General features: G+C 30.7%; 3 protein-coding genes across 3 annotated transcripts; 2 read left to right on the top strand and 1 right to left on the bottom strand.

Moving 5' to 3' along the window:
- Window positions 1–711: 711 nt before the first annotated feature.
- LOC141537002 (uncharacterized) lies at window positions 712–3,310 on the top strand. Its single transcript, XM_074257840.1, is given in 2 exon segments — window positions 712–2,125; window positions 2,128–3,310. Coding segments are annotated over 2 exon segments (1,953 nt in total). The 3' UTR covers window positions 2,667–3,310.
- Window positions 3,311–4,456: 1,146 nt separating this feature from the next.
- Window positions 4,457–12,973, bottom strand: LOC141537001 (uncharacterized). The gene is made up of 13 exons (XM_074257839.1): window positions 12,672–12,973; window positions 12,479–12,587; window positions 12,251–12,319; window positions 11,306–11,401; window positions 10,545–11,180; window positions 8,503–9,604; window positions 8,299–8,446; window positions 6,808–6,866; window positions 5,676–6,344; window positions 5,487–5,597; window positions 5,166–5,395; window positions 4,903–5,077; window positions 4,457–4,814 (listed from the first exon to the last, which is right to left on the bottom strand). The coding sequence occupies exons 1-13, from the start codon at window positions 12,929–12,931 to the stop codon at window positions 4,576–4,578; spliced, it is 3,903 nt and encodes a 1,300-aa protein (XP_074113940.1). The 5' UTR covers window positions 12,932–12,973; the 3' UTR covers window positions 4,457–4,575.
- A 657-nt stretch (window positions 12,974–13,630) lies between these two features.
- LOC141537000 (histone-lysine N-methyltransferase SETMAR-like) lies at window positions 13,631–14,578 on the top strand. The gene is made up of 2 exons (XM_074257838.1): window positions 13,631–13,757; window positions 13,800–14,578. Exons 1-2 carry the CDS (start codon window positions 13,631–13,633, stop codon window positions 14,576–14,578), a joined length of 906 nt encoding a protein of 301 aa, XP_074113939.1.
- Window positions 14,579–23,906: the final 9,328 nt, after the last annotated feature.

Below are 23,906 nucleotides of genomic sequence, written 5' to 3'. Positions count from 1 at the left end.
AAATCAAAATGACATTTTTTTGTCAACGACATTGTTTATAGATTTTTTAAATATTATTACTTGATGTCAATACTGTATTTGATAAATTTCCGAAAGTGTAGATCAGAAATATTAATTATCAATTTTTAATTTAAAATTTTTGAATTTTAAATGTTTTAATGAATGTTTTATAATTTTTACTTAAAATTTTTTGAATTATAATTGTTTTAATAATTATTATAATTTTTTATTGTAAATTTTTTGAATTGTAAATTTTTAATGAATTTTATAATTTTTTACTTAAAATTTATTGAATTGTAAATGTTTTAATGAATTTTGTAATTTTTATTTAAAATTTTTTGAATTGTAAATATTGTAATGAATTTTATAATTTTTATCTGAATGGATTTGTCTGCGTTGAGAAGGAAAGAACATAATGTATTGTAATGTAATTCTGATGATTGAATCTAATTTTTTTCATCAATTTAATAAATATAAATAATACTACAACAATGAATAAATTCTTGTTATTTTGAATCCATCCTAATTAACATAATTTAATATTTCCAGACCTCAAGAAATTGTTGAAGAGATTTATCCTCATTTTAATAATCTTAGATTAAATAACCCTCCAGAACAAAATTTGGTATCCGAAAATTTAGATGAAGCAGCGCATTCAAAAATTTTGATTCCAGTATTGGTGAAATAATTAACATCGTAGTTTCTTACGACATGGGCTGGAGTAAGCGTGGCAATGGGCGAAGCTATGATAGCTTGAATGGCTATGGATGTATCATAGGGTTTCTTAGCGGCAAAATTTTGGATTATGGAACTCGTAATCGTAAATGTAAGCTATGCAGCAATGGCCATCCTAAGACCGATCACGACTGCCGTGAAAATTTCCATGGTAGTGCAAAAGCTATGGAACCTAATGTTGGAGCCGCTTTAGTAAATGGCAGTAAGATTTTAAAAAGCACAGGATTGAGCGTGCGAGTTGTCGTTGGTGACGAAGATAGTTCAACCATCGCATCTGTGCGTCGTGGGACAATTAATAAAATATTTAAATTAAGTGACAAAAACCACTTGCAAAAATCATTTCAAAGCGACCTTTATAAACTTAAGCCAAAGTACAAAGAACTAGCAAGAAAAAACACTATTCCTCATTTGAAAAAGTGTTTTAATTATGCTATTTCTCAAAATAAAACTCGGAGCTCTAAATTAGCAAGTATTTTGAAAAGTATTCCTGATCACTTTTTTAACCATCACGAAAACTGTGGAGATTGGTGTAAACGTGGAGCGTTTAACGATACATCTAGCCAAAAGGTTGTCCTGAAAGATCCTGAGCTATACACTCATTTGTATAATCTCTTTGGCAAATATGCTAATAATGCTCACAAAATCGCTTTCGCTGCTTCAAGTCAAGCTAATGAGAGCGTTAACAATATAATGGCTCACAAAGCTCCAAAAAGTCAGTGTTATTCGATGAGCGAGTCAAGTGATTACCGCTATGCAAGTGCTGTGTGTAGCAAAAATGATGGTGAGAGTCATTTACTGGAGGTTTATAAAATTTTAACTTTGTCACCAGGAAAAAATACAGAATTATATGCCTCCAGGTACGATAAGAAACGACGGGATAGAGCTAAAAAAGCTAAATTGCTCTCAGCTAAAGTACGCCGGAATCTTCTGGCAGAAAACAGAGAAAAACTACGTAAGAAAAACGAGAAGACAGAAGGTTTGCAATATGAATCAAACTGCGGTTTCACTAATGACAATAATATTAATGAAGTTGTTGACGCTAACATAGCATCAATTTGTCAAGATAATTTCCTAATAACTTTAGACAACTGTGATATAGTTTACTTTGACTTGGAAACATCAGGTTTTGGCAAATCTAACGAGATTCTGCAGATTGCAGCAATGTATGAAGAACACGAGTTCAGTATTTATATTAATCCAACCAAAGAAATCTCTTCAGAAGCATCACTTCATACTGGATTACGAAATATTTCTGGACAATTATACTTGCGTGATAAGAAAGTTGAAACAGTTCCCCTGAAAGATGCATTGTCATCATTTTTAAAATTTTTAGATTTATCACCAAAACCTTGTGTGTTAGTTGCACATAATTCATCGTTTGATTCGTCATTTTTATACGAGCTGTTATACAGTGTAATATGATTTTAGAATTTAAAAAAATTGCAGGGTTTAGTGACTCATTGTCGTTATTTAAAAAAAGACTCGCTACTAGGAAAGGTCCAGGTCAATTTAAACTTGGCACTTTAGCTAAGGACTTTTTGAAAATTGAATCAACCGAAAACTTTCATGAAGCTCTTTATGATGTAAAAATTTTGAAACAACTAGTATTGTCTGTCTTAAATATTGAAAAAATTTACGAAAATACTAAGTCATGGACATCATTATTGACTCATACACGGGAAGAGGAAAAGTCGAAAATCATGCTGCTGCAATTAAAGCCCTTAAAAACTGTTTTAACACCTGGTATTCTTAAGAAAATGGCAATTGCAAAAATGACGTATGAGTTACTTACAACTACGTTCAATCATCTTGGAGAAAATGGCATTATTGATTTAATGTCAAGTAAATTAGAAAATGGAAAACCTACAGTAACCAAAAATAAGAGAATAATTAATACACTTATTAATTTTTTAAAACCAAAAATTGAGTGAAATAAGTTATTTATTTATATACGACCCAAAGTTTATTTTAAAGTTATGTAACTTATGTTACATTTTTATTTAAATATATTTAAATATTTATATCGTCATTAAAGTTTTATGTTCTAACTTTGTGTTAATTTTTTTATAAAATATATAAGTTTTAAAGATATAAAAAGTATCATATTTATTTATTTACTTATTTATTTAATCGTTTTTTTATTTACAACTAATTTAAATGGTGATTTTAATATGTTAGTTACGCAGCTGAATTTTACTAAAATCGTGAAAGATTTGAATTTCCCGCTTTTTATTCTACACTATTTCAGAGAGCGTTGCGCACAGCGTTGCCAGATCACTATAATCTGTTGAGTGAGCAGGTTGGAAATGGATCGAAAATTAATTTTTTTAATTATTATATCTCGATAATAAAACGGTGAGGTGCTATTTTTATTTTTTTAACTTATTCTAAAATCATTTCTCAACACTCTCCTAGTTTTTTTTCCAATTCTGTCGAGAGAATTTTTTAATATAATAAAAAATAGTTGGAGAGACCGGACATTTTACATGCTTTAAATGGGACATGACCCTCAAAATCACGAACTTTGTCTTTAAATATCTCGCGATCTAAACGGTCAAAAATTATTAAATTTTAGGAATTCATAAATAAAGCTATTATAAACCCGAGAAAAAAATTTCCGCCAAATCTGTCGAAAAGTGATTTCATGCTGGAACTACCTTAAATATAGAAAGCGCGAAAAATTAATGTCAATATGTATCCTTACTTTGAGTGCTTTACGAATTTACATTACAAATAATATTCACAATTTTTTTTTCACTTTTTCCTAATAAGTTATTACACAACACTTTAGTTCGAAATATCACAGGATAATTTATCATAAGGTGAGCTTATTATATTTTTTGATGAAAGTGACTTGACAACAATAAAAAGTGAATCCTAAAAGTATCCACTGCGTCGTATATTTTTAACTAAATTCTTTAATGACCAGATGTCATCGTTTTAAAGATAACTGGTCATATATGAAGACGATGCTGGCTATATATTATTTTTGACAATAATCGACTTATTTGTTCTAACAATTTTATTTAATATAGTAACAATAATTATAAGAAAGAGGAAAACGCTTGTTAATATTTAATAAATCATAAATGCCATTTTTTCATATTTTTTTCACTAATCAAAACTTAAATCAACATTATTAATTAATTCTTTATACATTAATAATCAATTGATGAATAAATAATTTATTTAATATTTAAAAAAGTTAGTTTTTTTATTTCAAATTGATTTCTTAATTTATAAGTGAACAATGAACTTTTTAAATAATAATTTATGTGTTATAGAAAAATTGAAATAAAAAATATAAATACCATACTTATCAATATATTAATCATGTAGTACTATCCTTAATAACTTGTGACTCTAATTTAAAAAATTAGTTATTTAGAGTCTAATATAAACAAATAAAAATAAAGGGATGAATTGTGTTGAAATCAAATTAAATATTTTGTGTCATTATATGACTACTGCCCAGGTAGAAAATGATCAATGGAATTAGCTTATGTTAAGCTAATTTTATCAGTTTTAGCCTTAAACTAACTAACAAACTATGGTTAGTACAAGGTTAGTTGGTAACGCTTTGGATCGCTAACATAAAGCTTGCAATTTTAGCTTGCATAAATCGTGACAATTTAGCTTACTATAAGATTGAAAATATAACTTATTCTTAGCTAGAATAAATTTGGTAATTTAAGTTTAAAAACACGTTTGTAGAGAAAAATTTATTATTATTAATTTTTTTTCTGAACACCACATCAAATATTTAGCATTACATGTATAGTGTTATATATATTTTAAAAATAGAAAACAGTGAACGTTATATTATTTTTAAGTTTATGCTCATATTTTAATTTGTTTATTAGCTTGAAGTTTTAAGCTTTTCGCTTTTTTAGAATCCACAATCTTAGTATTTTTATTATTGCCCGTTGTATCAGGTCCATTATCAGAATCATCCTGTCGCTCATCATCCTTTTTGGATTTTGTCCGATTTCCTTCCCAATATTGAGATTGGGTAAAAGCAGTTCCAACAGCTGAGACGACTTTTGATTCCGATTTTCCAAGGCTGGCACTTAAAGTGTCTAAAAGTAAAATAAATATTTTTATTACTACTTAATAATAGACATGAGATATTTATCAGATTATTGTAGCAAGTTTATTCGTACCCACCAACAATACACTTATAAATATTAGGAACATTTAATGAAAAAACAATTTTATCTGCCATTTTTCTGGTGGCAGTAAAGTTTAATGCCAGATCACGACTGATTAATTTTTTCATCACAACATTGACATTTTTTTGCAGTGTGTCATCCGCATCAATCAATAGAGTCATTGGAGAACACTGAAAAAACAAGAACATATATTTATCACGAAAAAAACAAAATTCTATTGATGATACATAAATATTTGAAATAAGTAATAAACATTACGAAATTTGTTTTTAAATCAGGTTTAGTTGTAAATTTTTCCTCCACACTATATAGTGTTTCCAGGTCCGAAAGTGGAAAATCAACTTCAAATGTTTTAGACCAAGTACTTTTGATAGCTACAGCTCCTTCACATTTCTGTTCCAGCAATCTTTCCATCTTTGACAATATTTTCGACTGGTTTTTTTGCTCTATCTTGAGAGATGTAAGCTCTTTCATTATATCCAAAAACTCTAAATTAAAAGAAATTAAAATTATTAAGAATAATAGAAACAAAACAGCACATATTTGATTATATTATCATAGAATAAAAATAAAATTTACGGTCTTGACTAAGGAAAACTCCTCGATCAGCATCACTTTTTTCTTTTACTGTATTATTATGGAATGTATTAATTATGGAATGTACAGAAGTTTTCTCTGGATCAGCAGCATCTATAAAAAAATAAACATTAAGTATTTGCAAGGAATCTATGAAATATATTCATGATGTGAGAAAAGTTATCATCAAACCTGGAAACACAAGTACTCCATTTGCATCGACAAATGCATCCATAGCAAAATCCAATGGTAACTGTTCACAAGTTAAATTCGATGCATCACTTAAAAACAGTGATCTAGGAACAGGAAGTGTTTGACCGACTGTCGAACGACTTTCATAATTATCAGCATAAATATTTTTCTGGTTAAAATCCAACTGATCAAGCGAAGTACCTTTGACTTTACCCCCAGATTTTAATAAAACATTTTTTTCTTTACTTTTTAGTGCTGAAGATTCATAATTTTTCTTTCCATATGTGTCCTTTTTTTTTCTAGTCGATGATTTATTCACTTCTTTCCCTACGTTGTTGAGAGTTTTTTGCTTAATATATTTTGACTTCGTACTTTGTTCTGAACAAGTTGATGATGAATCAGATGATTTAGATTCCGTAGAACTAATGGCTTTTTTCTTTGATTTTTTGTGTACAGTCTTAGTCTTTTTTTGTTTATTAGATTCATCACTTTCTGATGAACCAAAAATAGTAGCTTTTGTTTGTGCAAAACTTTTATTGAGCTGTTCAATTCTTAAAGCTCGCTCAAGATTATCAGTTTTTTGAAGTGAATCAGCTTCTGTATCGGTCGAGAACGCATTTTCTTTTGTTTTCAATTTCTCTAATTTTGATAATGCGTCTTTGTGATCAACTGAAAAAAAAAGTATATTTTTATAAAAACAAATGTATAAGTAAGTAGATATAATTGTCAAAAATCTTATTCATGGTTGATGATTTTTTAATTATCTAATTATTAGAAAAATTTAAAATAAAAGTACATAAATAATGAGTGAAAATTGATTATTATTAGTTATTAGTTTTGAATTAACAGTCAATGAAAATGATACCAAAATGAGCAAATATCTGACAATTTTAAAAATTAAAAAAAAAAGTAATAGTTGTAAAAATACTTATAAAGTTCATTTGTAAAAAAAATATCTGGACAAAAATTTTTTCAAGCACATACTATTGTATATTTCAAAATCATTAATAAATAAACACATGTTACTATGATAAAAATAATTGAATGAAGATGATATTAGTATAAAATTCGAATATTTTATGTATAAATCAGTACAATAGAATTATTGAAGAAATTAATTAATTTTACTAACCTGCACAGCCTCGAATCTTCACATTAAATGTTTCCCATGACTTATCTGCTGCAGTTTTTCTTTAATTAATTTATTAAAATTTATATATGGCTCTGGAGGAAATAGGCAGGTAAACTTTTTATTTTTATCATTGTAAGTCACCCACGATGATGGCACGGCGTCGATAAATTTTTGTGACTTTTTTCCCCGAGTAATAAATTCAATTAATAAATATTCATACGGGTCATCACTTTCTTTATTTTTCATAGATCCAGCCATATCGATTAATAAATTTATAATCGATTAATAAATAAAAATAATAATTAATGTTAACATCAATGTCAGTGAAATATATCTAACCTAAATCTTGATGTCGGTTATATTGGTTACAAATACTGTCTTAAATAGTAATACCGATAGTTAATATCAATATATCAGTGGGATCCGGAAAAAGTACGCAATATTTTTTTTTTATTTATACAAAATATTTCTGGAATGATAGAAAAGCAATTACGTAGAAGAAAGAGACGAAAGTACAACTTGCTGTAGAGTAATGACTGTACTGTACTGAGTTTTTGAGCCAGCAGATGGCGTTGTCGTTAAAATTGAGCGGGAGTATATAAAATAGAATAAAATTTAAAAACTTTATTATTTTATTATTCTACATTACACATTTATAGATAAAATTATATTATATTTTTATTTTATGTACATTTTTCAATATAAATATTCTTAGTTGAACTGTAATAACAAATCTGAATACAAAGATTTTTCAACGTGAGATATATTAATGCAATAAAGACAGCGCAAAGTGGTGCAATGAACTATTTTTGAAAAATTTACAGCAATTTTCATTACTTTCGACTTAACTCTTTCAATAGAAATAGTAATTGATGGTGATGATGGCTTATTACACAACTCATACATATTCAAGTGTTTTGATTGAATAGGTTCTTTATAAATTGAATCCTTAACGTTCCATAGAAGACCTTTTACTTTTATCAAATCTCCATCACGAAAAATTGTTTTTATTTGAATAACTTGATCATTTTTCAATAATACAAAATTATTTGGTGAATCGTTCGAAAGAAAAAATTCTTTATAACGTAAGTTCAAAATTTCCTGTTCATTTTCTTTTAAAATAATTAAATCCACTTTTAGTAGAGGTGGTTTTTGAACCATAGATTTTTCGTGAGTTCTACGACACAATTGAGCTACTGAATGAGAAGGTGATCGGAGGGTCCTTCGAATTTTTCCAAGCAAATTTTCAAATGAAAATGCATTTATTTCACTCAAACTACAATTCATAGTTACCACATCATCAGCTAAATGTATCAAATGATGCATGTTAACTGTTGCCCAAGTGCTTCCATATATATCTTGAGCGTCCAAAAAAAACTTTTCCAACATTTGTCGTGCAATTTGAGAAAATCTTGTTGCAGTTTCACTTGACCATAGTAATCGAGATGCAGCATGTAACAAAATAAAATTATTATATATCGAATCACTTACAATTTTTTTAGTACAATAGGTCCAATATATAATAAGAAAAGTTTATGTTCAGTTGCTTTCCATTTTGACACATCACCTAAGTCTCTTAGCTGCCTTTGAAACTCATAAGGTGTTTGACATTTTATCATCTGAATCCGACGAGTTATTTCTGATAAATACGTTTTACTCAATTTTGTTTTTGATCTTTTTTGGTAGTCTTATTACTTGCACACCAATAATCCATCAATTTTGAGTTTGCTCCAAGAAATCCTAGATGCATAAAATCAAGGACAAATATTGATATCATATTTGTCTTTGGTTCAATAAGTGTCAATGGTGATGCTTTATTATGGTGATCAGGATCATCGAAATCACGAAACATTTGATCTGTTCTCAAAATATCATTAGTTGATGTAAAAGTCATAGTCCTATCAACTCGGCTCCCAATACAGTTACATCGTTCACAAGCGTTAGAGCTTGTGTGTCCTTTGATACATTTAAGAAAAGCTCTAGCAGGTGTATCACAGATGAAACATTTGATAATAACAGAATACTTTGTATCTCCAAAAAAAATCCCATTTATCAGTAAATGGTTGATTTCAACAATAAAATTCTTTGTAAATTGTTCTACATACAACGGTTTAGAATGGCCACAATATAAAGCAACTACAAATGGCTCATAGTTAACCAAATTTGAGTGAATCTTACAGAGTATTGGCCATATTTCAGAAGAACTAGATTTTGACAGAGATAGGCCATCACAATTAAACTGTAATTCTATAACATGCTCATTATGAGCCCGGACATTCACGCATTTCAGTAAACCTGATTCAATACCGATGTATGCAAATGTTCCATAAGTACCATCAACATCTTTCATGTTGATGACATTATATTTTGCTCCTCCAGTATTTAAAAAAGTTTTTGAACAAGCAGGTAAGTTAGGAAGCAACCTAGCTCGAAGAATTTTTAAGAGAGAGTCAAGATGAACTTGGGCAATTCTATGATGTACTGCCCATTCTCGTAACTGCTGTATTGCAAGGTCCAATCTACTTATTTCCTCTTTATTATTTGATAGATGATTATCCGAGGATGGTTGTCTCTGACCAACTTGCTCATCAGAACTACTTTCATTAGAAGTAACTAATTCTGGATTATTATTATTATCATTCTGCTCATATATTTCTCCTTGACTAGTATCATTTGAATCAGTATGAGAGTCTGAATTTATACTTGCAGCATTATTATCAATCACGTTTACATCTGATGAACTTGAGGAATCATTTTGATACTCCACTGGATGATGACTATTCTCTTGTTGATGATACTGATTTTTTAATTTTTTATTGCTCGAAATTTTTGTACTCTTAGTCTTGTTAAAGCTAATTTCCTTTTATGATTGTCATTCATCGTTTTAACAGTTATTTATGAAGTAATTAATTTTACGCTTGTGATGTAATGACGTTCTAAAAAATTACAATTTTTTTATTATGAGTATTAAGAATTTGAGATTCAATAAAATGAAAAAACTTACAAAATAAATTAAATTTAAACTTACTTACTTAGTAAATATTTTTCTTTATATGGTGCAAATAAAATTAAACTTAATTATCATTTATAAACAATAACACTAACTCCAAATTAACCTTAAACTTCAGTTCTCAATGTACGCTTGGAGCAACGTTAGCAGATAAGGTAGTTTTAAGCTTAAAAATGGATTCTAATGTACACTTGGAGTAACGTCAGCAGATAAGGTAGTTTTAAGCTTAGAATCCATGTTTAGAATGAATCTCATCTTACGCGTGGAAAAATAGCTAACAGCAAGGTATTTTTAAAGGTTAGTTACACTCCTAAGACTTGTCATAGAATTCATTCTAATAACAATCTAGAATGAAGCTTACAAAAGAAGACTTGGATTTTAAGCTAAAATAAAGCTATTTTGAAGTTTCAAACTTGTCCGACTAAGACAATTTCTACCTGGGTGTTATCATCCCTTCGATTATTTATATATATATTATATTTTTCACTATACAATGACCATATTATTAGATAATACATATTGAAATTGGAAAGTATTCCACAGTATACTTAAAAAAAGAGAAAACCTTTTTAATGACTTAAGTCATTTTGTTTTTTTCTTTATTACAGTCTGGACAAAACCAGTCATTCATAGGTTCTTCAGTTAAGTTAACGCATATCCAGTGGCACCAAAATAAACACTTATCACACTCGATACTATTAGCAGTACCTAACTTATTTTTACATACCTTACAATTCCAGTAAGTACTTTCTCTTTTACGTTTTATCAATTTAATCAAATGATTAAATGCATTAATCTCAAAGTAATCTTGGACAATATCCATTTTTATTGTTTCACTAGCCAAAGCATCAGGGAGACTTTCCAATTTAATATGGTTTAAGTTATCTTTTTTTATTTTCATGCGACGTAAAACAACATTATTAACCACAATTTTATCAGTAAATAATAATCCGAAAATGAACATTTTCTTTTTACTATCTTGTAATTGGTTAAATGTATTAGATTCTGTTGTATCTTTTTCACCTGCAGGTAGCCCAATAACACGATATTTTCGGCCTTTAGCACGTCCACGAGCCTGACTTGAATATAGTGACAATGATCCAACTTCCAATTGTGAACTATTGGAATTAATCCTTTCCAATCCTAGATCATCAGTACTAGTATCCAAAGAAGCCAACATTTTGGTAACTTGTATTATTTTATTTCGTTGTTCGTCTTTATTGACTGTTGACGAAATTACAACTTCTAATTTAGACAATAATGTCTCGAAATCATCTTCACCAAGGACCCTAGGAGTATCGGTGATTAATTCAACGTTTTCTGTTGGTCCATCGATGATATTTTGTGAAGAAGATGCTGCAACCTATTTGAAAAATAATAATGATAACAAAAATTATACCGCTTAGTATTTTATGACTAATTTGTTTTTTCGAATATAATATTTTCACAAAACTATATATGCATTTAAAATAGATTTGTTACACTTACGATTGGTAAATCGAGATTTGTAGATTCAAGTTGTTGGCATTGTAATGGAACTGTCTCACAAGAGCTTGTTGATGCTTCATTATCGTTTGCATTAGTCTTAAAAAATAATTCAAACATTAATACAAATATTATATAATTTATGATTCAAAATAATACTTATCAACTACAGAGCTACACAATTTTGTGGGTTACGAGGATTCAAAAGATTTTTAATTTGAAATAGAAAAAGTAACCCTATCAATTTTCCTGATTTAGCAGATAAATTAAATGACGTTTATTAATTAATTAATAATTCAACTGATTAACTAAATCAATTTGGTTCAATATCTTGAAGCTAAATCAAAATCTGATTTTATTTCTTATCATAAAATATATATAACAAGTGAAATAAAAAAATAATACTAATACATAATGTTTATTCAGTTATTATAAGTCATTTATATTAAAGCAGTTTTAAAATTATTAGTAACTTCGATGAAGCTATAACTTATATTTTAACTCTATATAAAAATCGATTGATACTATGATATGATAAATTGTTCATTCTATTTTAAAAAAATTTTTGCAAGTATATGAAGGTAAAAACCTGAAAATATCATTGCTAAAAAAAAATATTGCGAATAAAATTTTTGGTTTGTTAAGTTTTCTTCGTGAAAAAATCAAGTAGACTGAAAATTTTTATATTTAAAACGGATCAATATAATAAATGAATTACTTTTTAACATAAATACTTATTGAATATTATTGATTTACCATGTTCACTTGTTATAAATTCTCATCAACATAAAATAAATCCCCTGGTTTAGTTGTTAAATGATTAACCAAGATACTTTGGCGAATTAGTTGCATCAGTTGAGTAAAAGTATTTATGAATAAGTGAATCTAATCAACCATTAAAATTTTTAATCAAGTTAACTAGCTAAATTGTAAACACCTTGTACTTACTACTGCAATATTCTCTTGAATGATGCTTTGCTCGGCAAGACGCTTTTTATATACTTCAAGTCGTAGAGACTATAAAAATATTAATAAAATTATTAAATCACGTGGTTGCTGTAAAAAAATTTTATTTAATAATGTAAAGACTATGATAATGAAAATGATATTTATCTAATTATTTAATTAGAAAAAAAAAAAATGATGGCTTTTGGCAGAGAGATTTGTATAACTTACATCAGATGGTTCATGATCGTGATGAAGATTGACATCCGTAACTTTCAAGTATTGTTTGTCTTTAGTCGTTCGGAAATTTATAAAAGCAGGGCAAAGTTTCACGTTCACGCTGAAAATTAAACGTTTAAGTTTTGATTAATATAATAATTAGTTTAAATGAACTCATTGACCATAAATTAACATTGCAACATACCCAGGATTATTTTTTAAAAATTTTGTTAAATCAGCTGGCTTAGGATTTTTACAACATTTAAAATACTTATCGTCATAAATTAAACGTTTATTATAACCTTCACCAATTTTGTTTGTTTTTCTTAATTTTTCCAAAGTTGTACTGTTCAAAGTAGAGAATACATGTTTCTGATTATTTTTAATTAAATCAATTTTTTCTTGAATTTTTGCATAATCGTCGAATAAATCACCGACTTTAAAAATTGGTTGATCCTCCGCCATTATAATAAAATATAAATATTTATTTTAATTTATATTCGTATAAAGGCTAGAATTCTTTGTCTGGTTAAATGGTGGAAATTTCTTGATATCGCGATATGAACGTTACAGCCGGAAGTTTGATACTAAAAGTGAATAACTAGACCAGACGACATTTTACAACAGAAAATATAAATGTCGTGAGAGTTGTACCGATGACAGGTAAGATAGGTTTCGAGCGCACACGTTTTGATTACATCCAAAAATAATGGATACTTCACAAATGGTACAATAATGCATGTTTATTACCATAGGAGCAATTAAAAAGTTTTGATGGTAGTACTGACTTGAATCGTAATAAGTAGAATTACGAGTAGTATGAAAAATTTATTACAACGAACACAAATCAATATAATAAGAGCTACCAAAAATAACTATGGACGAAGTGGAGTAGTATGAATAATGCAGTCAACTAAAATAGATCAGGTCTAGAGCAACGTTAAACAAAAACGAGATTCCTCCAACACTAATTTTTTTCTTTTTCTTCTTCTTCTTATTATTATTATTAGGTTGGCAAATAAATACTGAAACACTTTAATGTTTTGAAAGTTTTAAAATATTTAACTACAAGAAAATACTAGTAAATTGTAGAACGTTCTAGAACGTATCGGCTGAGAGGTATATAAACGCGCACGGTTCCGCACTAAGGCAGTAGTGATCAAAATGGAGGAAAAACAACTTCGTCTGATAATGCTATACGAGTTTAAAAAAAACAACAGCGCACGCCAGGCAGCTGAAAACATCAACGCTGCATTTGGCCAGAGCACCACTAGCCACGTGACTGTAAGCCGTTAGTACAAACGTTTTGCTGACGGAGATATCAGCCTTAAAGATCGAGCTCGCAGTGGCCGACCGTGTGAGCTCGACGATGACACCCTGCGTAACGAACTGCAATTGTATCCAGATGCAACCACACGAGAACTGGCTGAGCGACTAAATTGTAGCCACACAACTATTGAAAATCATTTGCATGCGCTTGGCTATAGAAAAGTTTTAGCGCGATGGATCCCCCATGTTCTGACTGAGGCTACCCGAACGGCCCGGGTATCAATATGTCAATCTCTCCTCCTGCGTTCTCATCGCAAAGATTTTTTAGCACATTTGGTGACCGGCGATGAGAGTTACATTCTTTATGAGAACGATACGCGGCACGCTTTTTGGATTCCTCGTGGGGATGACCCGCCAGTTCAGTCAAAGCCGAACACCCATCGCCGTAAAATTCTTCTTAGCTGTTTCTGGGATGCGCAAGGCATGCTCTTTTGGAAGCTTCTCCACGACAAGCAAACTGTTACCGCCGAGCTCTATGCCGAACAACTACGTCGCCTTGCCACTGCTATCCAAGAGAAGCAGCCAAGAAGCGTCGAGGTTCATTTACTACACGACAACGCCCGACCGCATGTTGCTTCTGTTTCTCGTTGTCAACTGGAACAACTGGGCTGGGAAGTGGTACCACACCCAGCATATTCTCCAGACCTAGCTCCGTCGGACTACCATCTTTTCCGAGCTCTAAAGTACTTTATACGTAAAAAAAAGTTCCGCGATTTTACTGATATTAAATGTAACCTCGATCTGTTTTTCAACTCACAGTCTCAAAAGTTTTGGTCATCATAAAGGAATTTACTCAAACAACGCAAAGCCTCACCTGGGTCATCATTGACGCTACCCAGCAACTCCAGCCAATCTCTCTCGTACAGCAGCTTCCCCCAGCAGCAATCCAAAACTCACAACTTCTCGACACACGACTATCACAACCTCCATCTCCACCAACACCACTAGAATGAACAGACACCAAAACAGCAAACTAATAACAATCTTACAATGGAACGCTCGAAGTATAAGGGGGAAAAAAGAAGAAATCAATATCTTAAACATGAATCAAGACCACGATATTTTACTACTCACCGAGACATGGCTCAAACCAGATGAACCATTCTACATCAACAACTACAACATAGTAAGGAAAGACCGACAAGATGGCGCCGGCGGAGGTATTGCCATCGCTATTAAAACCAACTTAACATTCGAAATTATCAACGACTTCTTTGAGCTCGAAAACAAAATCAATACCCTAGCCATCAAAATAAAGACGGACCAGGGTCCCATCACAATAGCAACCATCTATGTCTCTCCTCATCAAAGAATCAAAAAAAATTCCTGGGAAAAACTACTAGATCGACCAAACGATAGCTCACTTCTCCTAGCGGGTGACTTTAACACCCATCACACCTCCTGGGGAAGCTACAAGAACTCGGCTCAAGGCAAAGAACTCCTAGAAACTATTACCGAGGCAGACCTCTGCATTCTGAATGACAGATCCCCCACAAGGGTAACAAACCCTACTACAAACAAATCCGCAGTAGACCTCACCATTGTTTCACCCGAACTACTAAGCTACACTAACTGGAACGTCTCTGAAGACCCAGGAAGAAGCGACCATTACCCAATTCACATCTCTCTGGGTGTGGCCCCAGATACATATCAATTTTTCACCCATAAACTAAATCTCTCTAAAATATGTTGGGAAACGTTTGATGATGTCCTCACCAAGAAAGTTGAAGCCATCATCCCTGAAGACAATCTGAATGTCCCACCGACCTACGAAGAAATAATTACTATCATTAAAGACTTCCTCTCAGCGGCGACAAAAACAAAAGACTCCAGAAAGGAAAGTGCCAGTGCCAATCAACACACGTCATCTCCAAAAAATAATCCCAAGACTAGAAAAATTCGTACACCTGCCCCGTGGTGGAACGAAGAATGCTCCAAAGCCTTGGAAGAAAGAAAGTCAGCTCTCCAACTCATGAAGCGTACATTAACGGTAGAGAGCTATGAAAACTACAATAAAATAAACGCGTTAACGAAGAAAACATTCCAGAAAGCCAAACAAAAAGCTTGGCGGGAATATACTGCGTCTCTCAACAGCACTACCCCCATAGCCATGGTCTGGAAAAAATTTAAAGCCTTTAAAAATAGAAGATTATCCAATCCGTACACACTCCCGAGACAAGAACTCTCAGTTGAACAAAAAAGCTTGAATTCATTGAAAGTTACTGTCAGGAAAGCCGAATAAACTCAGACAGCTCAACAGCACAGGAGCTATTTCACCAAGACACCGCCGAAGCTCCCCAACCATCAGCACCCAATTTTCCAGACTACGAAATTTCTTTAACAGAACTAAACTCCGCCATACAGCGAAGTAAATCAGGAACAAGCCCAGGACTTGACCAAATCACCTACGACATAATCAAACGTCTCCCTGAAACTCTGAGAAAACTAATCCTGGACTGTTACAACAACTTTCTCCGACTCAAAAATATCCCACTTCCTGGACAGAGCACTTAGTCTATCTACTCCCCAAAGGAGACACAAACAAATTTAGGCCCATCACCTTGGCACCCTGTTTTCTCAAAATAATGGAAAGAATTTTGGTAGACAGAACCACGTGGTGGCTGGAGCACAATTCTAAGCTCCCCAACACCCAATATGGATTTAGAGCAGGCAAAAGTACTGCAGATAATTTAACAGTAGTCACTGGAGAAATTTACACCGGGTTCGCCCAAGGTGAGTATACTATAACGGCATTTCTGGACATCAAAGGAGCCTTCGATCATGTCAATCCGGACAAGTTGCTACAAATTATGCTAGACCTCGATATTCCCACTTCCTACTGCTCCTTCTTCTACTTTCTAATCAAGAAGCGCAAACTATACTTTGTGACCAACAGCAGCCTAACAGAACCGCAGGAGGTAAACTCCGGAGCGGGTCAAGAACTGGTATCAGCTCCCCTGCTGTTCACTCTCTACACGGCAGATGGCAACAAACATATACACTCTTCCAGCAGCATAGCAGAATTTGCTGACGATAAAGCTATAAGATGCAGGAACAAAATTTACAATGCACAGTCGACGCTATACAAGCCTCCCTAGACAGCTACAACGCATACCTCGAAAGTCTGGACTTGGATCTCTCCCCGGAAAAAACAAAAATAGTAGTTTTCTCACTCATCAACTTTAACCCCCAGGACATAGTCTTTACTATTAAGAACACACACATCAGGCCATCTACATCAGCTAAATTCCTTGGTATGATACTGGACCAGAAACTAACATTCGACGAACACCACAATAATCTCATTTCAAGAATCAACAAAGTCAACCCCCTCATTAAAGCTATGTGTGGAACAAAATGGGGAGCGACTCCAGCAACCCTTCTAAATATCTACAGGGCACTGATCAGGACAAAAATCGAGTACGGGTCTCACATAATGAACATGACCTCCAGTAAATTATTCAAAAAACTGGAAAAAATACAAAATAAAGCCATCAGAACATGCATGGGCCTTCGGATATCGACCCCAATCAACTCAATGATGGCAGAGGGAAAAGAAATCCCTCTAAAAATCAGACTTAAAGATCTCTCCGATCGTTATATACTAAGATCTATGAGTGTCTCCGATAATCCAGTCATTCAAACCCTGACAAAATTGGAGGATAGTATCACCCAAAATAAAGCCAAGCAGTTCATTCTAAAAAGATTCCCAGCAATTAACTCCTTAAAAGACAATAAACCATACCAGGACATTATCTACCAAGCTAAAACACAACCGCAGTATATGTACCCTTACTCAGTCTTTCGAGACTCATTAAACGTTGACATCTACAGATTCGGTAGAATCTGGCGCCAAGTTCCGTTCAAAAATTCCGTTGTAAACGGAGCGCCAGACTACCGAATGTGTTTACTGTAAGCATCACGTTTTTTAGAGGTTGCAAATTTATTTTTAATTCTACGGTCCTTTTTTTCCTTAAATTTGTATTATAACGGTAGTTCATACCTTATTTTCCTGATATTAATTGATTATATCCAATTATAACAATTAATCTGCTTAATATTATTAAATTTAATCAGCACAAACTATAGCAACGCAAAAATTTCGATCCTGACTTTTTTTCGATGGGCAAAGTGATCTGCCACAGACTAAATAATTCGAGAATGCATAGTAATCCTCCGATAGATGGGAAACTACAGTTAAAAAAAGATATTTCGCAGCTTGGATCTACACTCGCCAGGGTGCACTGGAATTCTTTCTACATAAACTGTAGATTAAACGGGATAGCTCACTAAAGTTAGCACCCCAGAGTTTTTTTTTATTAATTTTTGATTTTTTTTTATCACGTCGTTAGCTCGTCGTTTGTTCTTTATTGTTTAATATCAACATTTGTTAGTTCTCCATTTATTCATTTTAAAGAAAATTTATTAATAATGTACTTTTAAGTTAGCCCCCCTATTGCATTTTTTAATATTTTGGTCGCAATTTGGGTCATTAAACCTCTATTTTTGATTGTTCATATATATTCAACATTTGTTTCTACTTCACATTGTTTATTTTTTGTTTAATTAACATTTGTAATTAGCTGAATGTATGTATTCTAAATATTCGCACTGCGCATGCGTCAACTTTACGTATATAGACTTTTAGCGCGGTCTTTTGAAAATTATAGTGACAAGCACATCTTATGTGTAAAAAATTAAAAAATCTACAAGTGTAATCTTTTAGGAATCAATTTTCAATTAATTTAAATAATTATAAAAAAATTGTTAGACGTCAGCCAATTTCAATATTATTAAGTAAATAAATAAATAACTAATAAATATCTATTTCATTTTGAATTTCTTAAAAATATAGAATCAACTTTGAATCAATGCATGTATATTTTTTTATACTCATCTGTTCCATTTCCATGAATTATACGAACTAGTATCAAAATAAAAAAGAAATAACAAATAACAAAAAATTTTTAATACTTTATTAAAATAAAACTTTTTATAAAATTATTAAAAACTACACGTTGCCTTTTCGTCCTGTAATTTCTATAATGAAATACAACAATAATACACTTACTCTAATCACTGTCATTATAATTTTCAAAAGACCGCGCTAAAAGTCTAAACCTATGGTTGACGCATGTGCAGTGCAAATATTTTGAATACAAATATTCAGCTAATTAAAAATGTTACTTAAACAACAAATAAACAATGTGAAGTAGGAAAAAATGTTCTATACACATGAGCAATTAAAAACACAGGTTTAATGACCCGTATTACTACCAAAATATTAAAAAATGCGAAAGGGGGCTAACTTAAAGGCATATTATTCATAAATTTTTTTTAAATAAATAAATGGAGAACAAACAAATGTGAATCGTGAACAATAAAGAATAAACGACGAACTAATGATGTAATAAAAAAAAGTTTAAAAATTAAAAAAAAAAAACTCTGGGTCGCTAACTTTAGTGAGTTTTAAGAATCAGTGTGATATTTTTAGTCGCTTTCAGATGTCACTACCTACGTTATCAAATCATTCACTGGAGAGCCTTGGTTTAAACCAGGGCCGTACATTTTATATTTTTTATGCGTTCATGAATTATTATAATTTCGTTTTTATTTTCACTGTAATTCTAATTTTTATATTTAATCTTTCATTGATCCGTTATAATATTTAGCCAGAAAAATAGTGGTTGCATAATTTAATTTTTATGCAAATATCCAAATAAGTTTATAAAAATAATTTAGTACGAAACTTATAGCAATTAAATCCACACCATTTTCAGTAAATAATTATATAAATAATAAAATATGATGTGACTTTCTGTATTTTTATTTAAAAATAAAATAAAACACTGTAAGTAACATTTGTTCGAAAAATTCATCATATGTCGATGACACAAGAGTTATCCAACATTTTTGATTTTTGATTTTTTTAATCATGTAATTAGTACTACAAAATATTTTTAAAAAATAGCACGTGTAGGTTTTCAAATTTTCTACAGATTATTATTACTAAAATAATTGTTTGTTATTTTCATTGAATTAATGTGTATTGCAGTATTAAATCTAAATTAAAATTTTTTCTTATTAAGAAAATGTCAAAATTCTCTTTCTATATATAAGAAATGTATAATTTCCATCGATAATTTAGGATATCGATTTAAACCGGAGGCGTTTACGCGGATTAGTCAGTTTAAATTTTTTAATACAACTAGCTAATATGAGAAAAGAAAACTTTAATTTTTTTATCAGAATTTGAGCAGAAAAATCAAAGAACGAACGACTTTTCATATGATTATAGCTTTGCTTGAAAAAATTCATTTATTTATGAATTTTTAATATTGCGCGGGAAAAGTTTACGTTTGAAATTAAAAATGTAAAAGTATCTTATGAAACAAAAATTTTATAGAACAAATTATCATACAACCTTCCATGTTTATGTTTGAAACATATTTTTTTAATTAAATTTTATTTGTTAACCAGTTTAAACACACAAACATTGTATGAGTTATACTTTCTTCGAATAAACCAGATGTTCAGTGTCTGGGGAATTCTCATTGAAAAGTGTGTACATTCTATGATCTTATGGTTATTGCCTGTAGATGACACTGTCATCCAATTGAGCGGGTTTCAAATAATCTTAATTTCTTGATAACATGTAATTGAATAAATGTGTATTGCAGTATTAAATCTAAATTAAAATTTTTTCTTATTAAGAAAATGTCAAAATTCTCTTTCTATATATAAGAAATGTATAATTTCCATCGATAATTAAGGATATCGATTTAAACCGGAGGCGTTTACGCGGATTAGTCAGTTTAAATTTTTTAATACCACTAGCTAATATGAGAAAAGAAAACTTTAATTTTTTTATCAGAATTTGAGCTGTAAAATCAAAGAACGAACGACTTTTCATATGATTATAGCTTTGCCTGAAAAAATTCATTTATTTATGAATTTTTAATATTGCGCGGGAAAAGTTTACGTTTGAAATTAAAAATGTAAAAGTATCTTATGAAACAAAAAAATTTTATAGAACAAATTATCATACAACCTTCCAAGTTTATGTTTGAAACATATTTTTTAATTAAATTTTATTTGTTAACCAGTTTAAACACACAAACATTGTATGAGTTATACTTTCTTCGGATAAACCAGATGTTCAGTGTCTGGGGAATTCTCATTGAAAAGTGTGTACATTCTATGATCTTATGGTTATTGCCTGTAGATGACACTGTCATCCAATTGAGCGGGGTTTCAAATAATCTTAATTTCTTGATAACATGTAATTGAACAAATGTGTATTGCAGTATTAAATCTAAATTAAAATTTTTTCTTATTAAGAAAATGTCAAAATTCTCTTTCTATATATAAGAAATGTATAATTTCCATCGATAATTTAGGATATCGATTTAAACCGGAGGCGTTTACGCGGATTAGTCAGTTTAAATTTTTTAATACAACTAGCTAATATGAGAAAAGAAAACTTTAATTTTTTTATCAGAATTTGAGCAGAAAAATCAAAGAACGAACGACTTTTCATATGATTATAGCTTTGCCTGAAAAAATTCATTTATTTATGAATTTTTAATATTGCGCGGGAAAAGTTTACGTTTGAAATTAAAAATGTAAAAGTATCTTATGAAACAAAAAATTTTATAGAACAAATTATCATACAACCTTCCATGTTTATGGTTGAAACATATTTTTTTAATTAAATTTTATTTGTTAACCAGTTTAAACACACAAACATTGTATGAGTTATACTTTCTTCGAATAAACCAGATGTTCAGTGTCTGGGGAATTCTCATTAAAAAGTGTGTACATTCTATGATCTTATGGTTATTGCCTGTAGATGGCACTGTCATCTAATTGAGCGGGTTTCAAATAATCTTAATTTCTTGATAACATGTAACTCATTAAAAAGTGTGAACATTCTGTGATCTTATGGTTATGGCCTGTAGGTGGCACTGTCATCCAATTGAGCGGGTTTCAAATAATCTTAATCTCTTGATAATACGTAACATAACTATGCGTTTGATATATTGCGTCATTTACTAACAACGATGTCATAATAACAATAAATAATATTGGTAACCATAATAAAAATAACAATAATAGTAATTATAATACTAAAAGTATTAATATCGGTAATAATAAATTGATGTTAAAAATGAAAGCAATAATAATGTTTATCATTATCATTATTATTACTAAAATGATTGTTGTTATTAATAAATCCGAACAAAAACAGCTTCACTGTAAAAAATTGCGCCAAGTCCACGTTCATAAAACTCATCTCAATAACATTAGCACTTTACAAAAAAATAAGACTCGTTTCAAAAATTTTCATTCTTTACAAAAAGATGTGAAATCCAAACAAAAACAGTTTCACTGTAAAAAAAAATTGCGCCAAGTCCACGTTCATAAAACTCATCTCAATAACGTTTGCACTTTACAAAAAAATAAGACTCGATATAATAATTGTCATTCTCTACAAAAAAGTGAAATACAAAAAATACCAAGAAACTGTCATAATGTTAAAAAAATTGATAGAAAATTTGTTGAAAATTTAAAAATTAAAAAAATTTTTTATCGTACTTGGCGCGCGTCATTGAGTACCCCAAATTTTTTCAGGATAAATAAACATCCTTTTAATGATTAAAAATTTATAAGTTAGTCAACCTATAAAATGCATGAATTTAATTAATCAACTATTATTATTTAATAATAAGTTTTACAAAATTTAGGTAAAATCGACATGTCATACGTATGTTATTTGAAATTTTTTAATCATCCAGACATCATTTATGATTTTATTAAAACGCCCTCTCGTGTTTGGTTATGAAAACTACTTCAAAGTGGATACTATTGAGTGCTCTAGAAAAGAAAACATATGGCCGACTAAATTGAGAAAATGCGGTGTGATTGCCAATCAAAATGTGTTAATTACAATTAAACTAAGCAATATCAAGTTTCTTCATTGAAGCTTAATGATGGAGCTGAAAAAAATTGAATCCAAAAATTTTATATAATTTCAGATGATTTCACCACACCATCATATTGACAGTTATTTCCACTAAAAATTAAAAAAAAAATTTAATAACGGATTTTTTCACTGAAACTGATAATTAATCGAGTAAGCAGTGTTTTTAATGAGTTGAGTATGCTTGACTAATGTAAATTTATAAGTATAAGAATGTATGAAATCATATATTGTGTAATTAGAACTGATCAGCCCAAATATGTATAACTATACATAATTACATAAATTCGAGCAAAATAGTTTTTTCTCGGGTTGAAATTCTTCCGAAAAAATTTGGGGTACTCAATGACGCGCGCCAAGTACGATAAAAAAATTTTTTTTTTAATTTTTAAATTTTCAACAAATTTTCTATCAATTTTTTTAACATTATGACAGTTTCTTGGTATTTTTTTGTATTTCACTTTTTTTTGTAGAGAATGACAATTATTATATCGAGTCTTATTTTTTTTGTAAAGTGCAAACGTTATTGAGATGAGTTTTATGAACGTGGACTTGGCGCAATTTTTTTTTACAGTGAAACTGTTTTTGTTCGGATATCAACAACAGCAACACTCAGTAACCTTCCAACAAAAAGCGTGATTAAAAATTTTCAAAAAATAGTGAGTGAAAAACTACACGATTTCACACAAGTATACACAGACGCATCCAAAAGCCCGACCGAACCATACATAGGACTCGCAGTTTACAATGCCACTCTGGACATTCACCTGACACAGAAAATCAACGGCCAGGCTTCAATAACAACAGCAGAATCCCTAGCTATTCTCAAGGCAATCGAGCTAGCACTCGAGACCGCAGAGAAAAAACAATAATCTACACGGACTCCAAAAACGCGCTCCAAGCCCTTCTTAACTTACAAGATAAAAACCCAAATCATACCTGCCATACAAAATTGCAGCCAGACTCCACGAGGCGCAACAACGCGGACTACAAGTCCACTTAATGTGGATCCCTGGACATTCTGGCATACCCGGCAACGAAGAGGCAGATAGACTAGCTAAAGAAGCGATCACCAACTCAAGACGAACCTTTACTCCAATCCCTATAACGATCTAGTGACTAACAGCA

Source organism: Cotesia typhae, unplaced genomic scaffold (genome assembly GCF_013202065.1).
Source record: "Cotesia typhae breed Kobodo isofemale line unplaced genomic scaffold, CoteBio_Ctyphae scaffold_45, whole genome shotgun sequence".
NCBI classification, from domain to species: Eukaryota; Metazoa; Arthropoda; class Insecta; order Hymenoptera; family Braconidae; genus Cotesia; species Cotesia typhae.
The sequence above is the reverse complement of the archived record's forward strand: the minus strand, read 5'-3'. Positions and strand labels throughout refer to the sequence as shown.

Coding starts and splice junctions, on each gene's coding strand:
- LOC141537000 (XM_074257838.1), top strand. CDS start 13,631: ATGGAGGAAAAACAACTTCGTCTGATAATGCTATACGAGTTTAAAAAA. Junction 13,758..13,799: donor TAGCCACGTGACTGTAAGCC/GTTAGTACAAAC, acceptor TCAGCCTTAAAG/ATCGAGCTCGCAGTGGCCGA.
- LOC141537001 (XM_074257839.1), bottom strand. CDS start 12,931: ATGGCGGAGGATCAACCAATTTTTAAAGTCGGTGATTTATTCGACGAT. Junction 12,588..12,671: donor TTTTTAAAAAATAATCCTGG/GTATGTTGCAAT, acceptor TTTAATTTTCAG/CGTGAACGTGAAACTTTGCC. Junction 12,320..12,478: donor ACGATCATGAACCATCTGAT/GTAAGTTATACA, acceptor ATATTTTTATAG/TCTCTACGACTTGAAGTATA.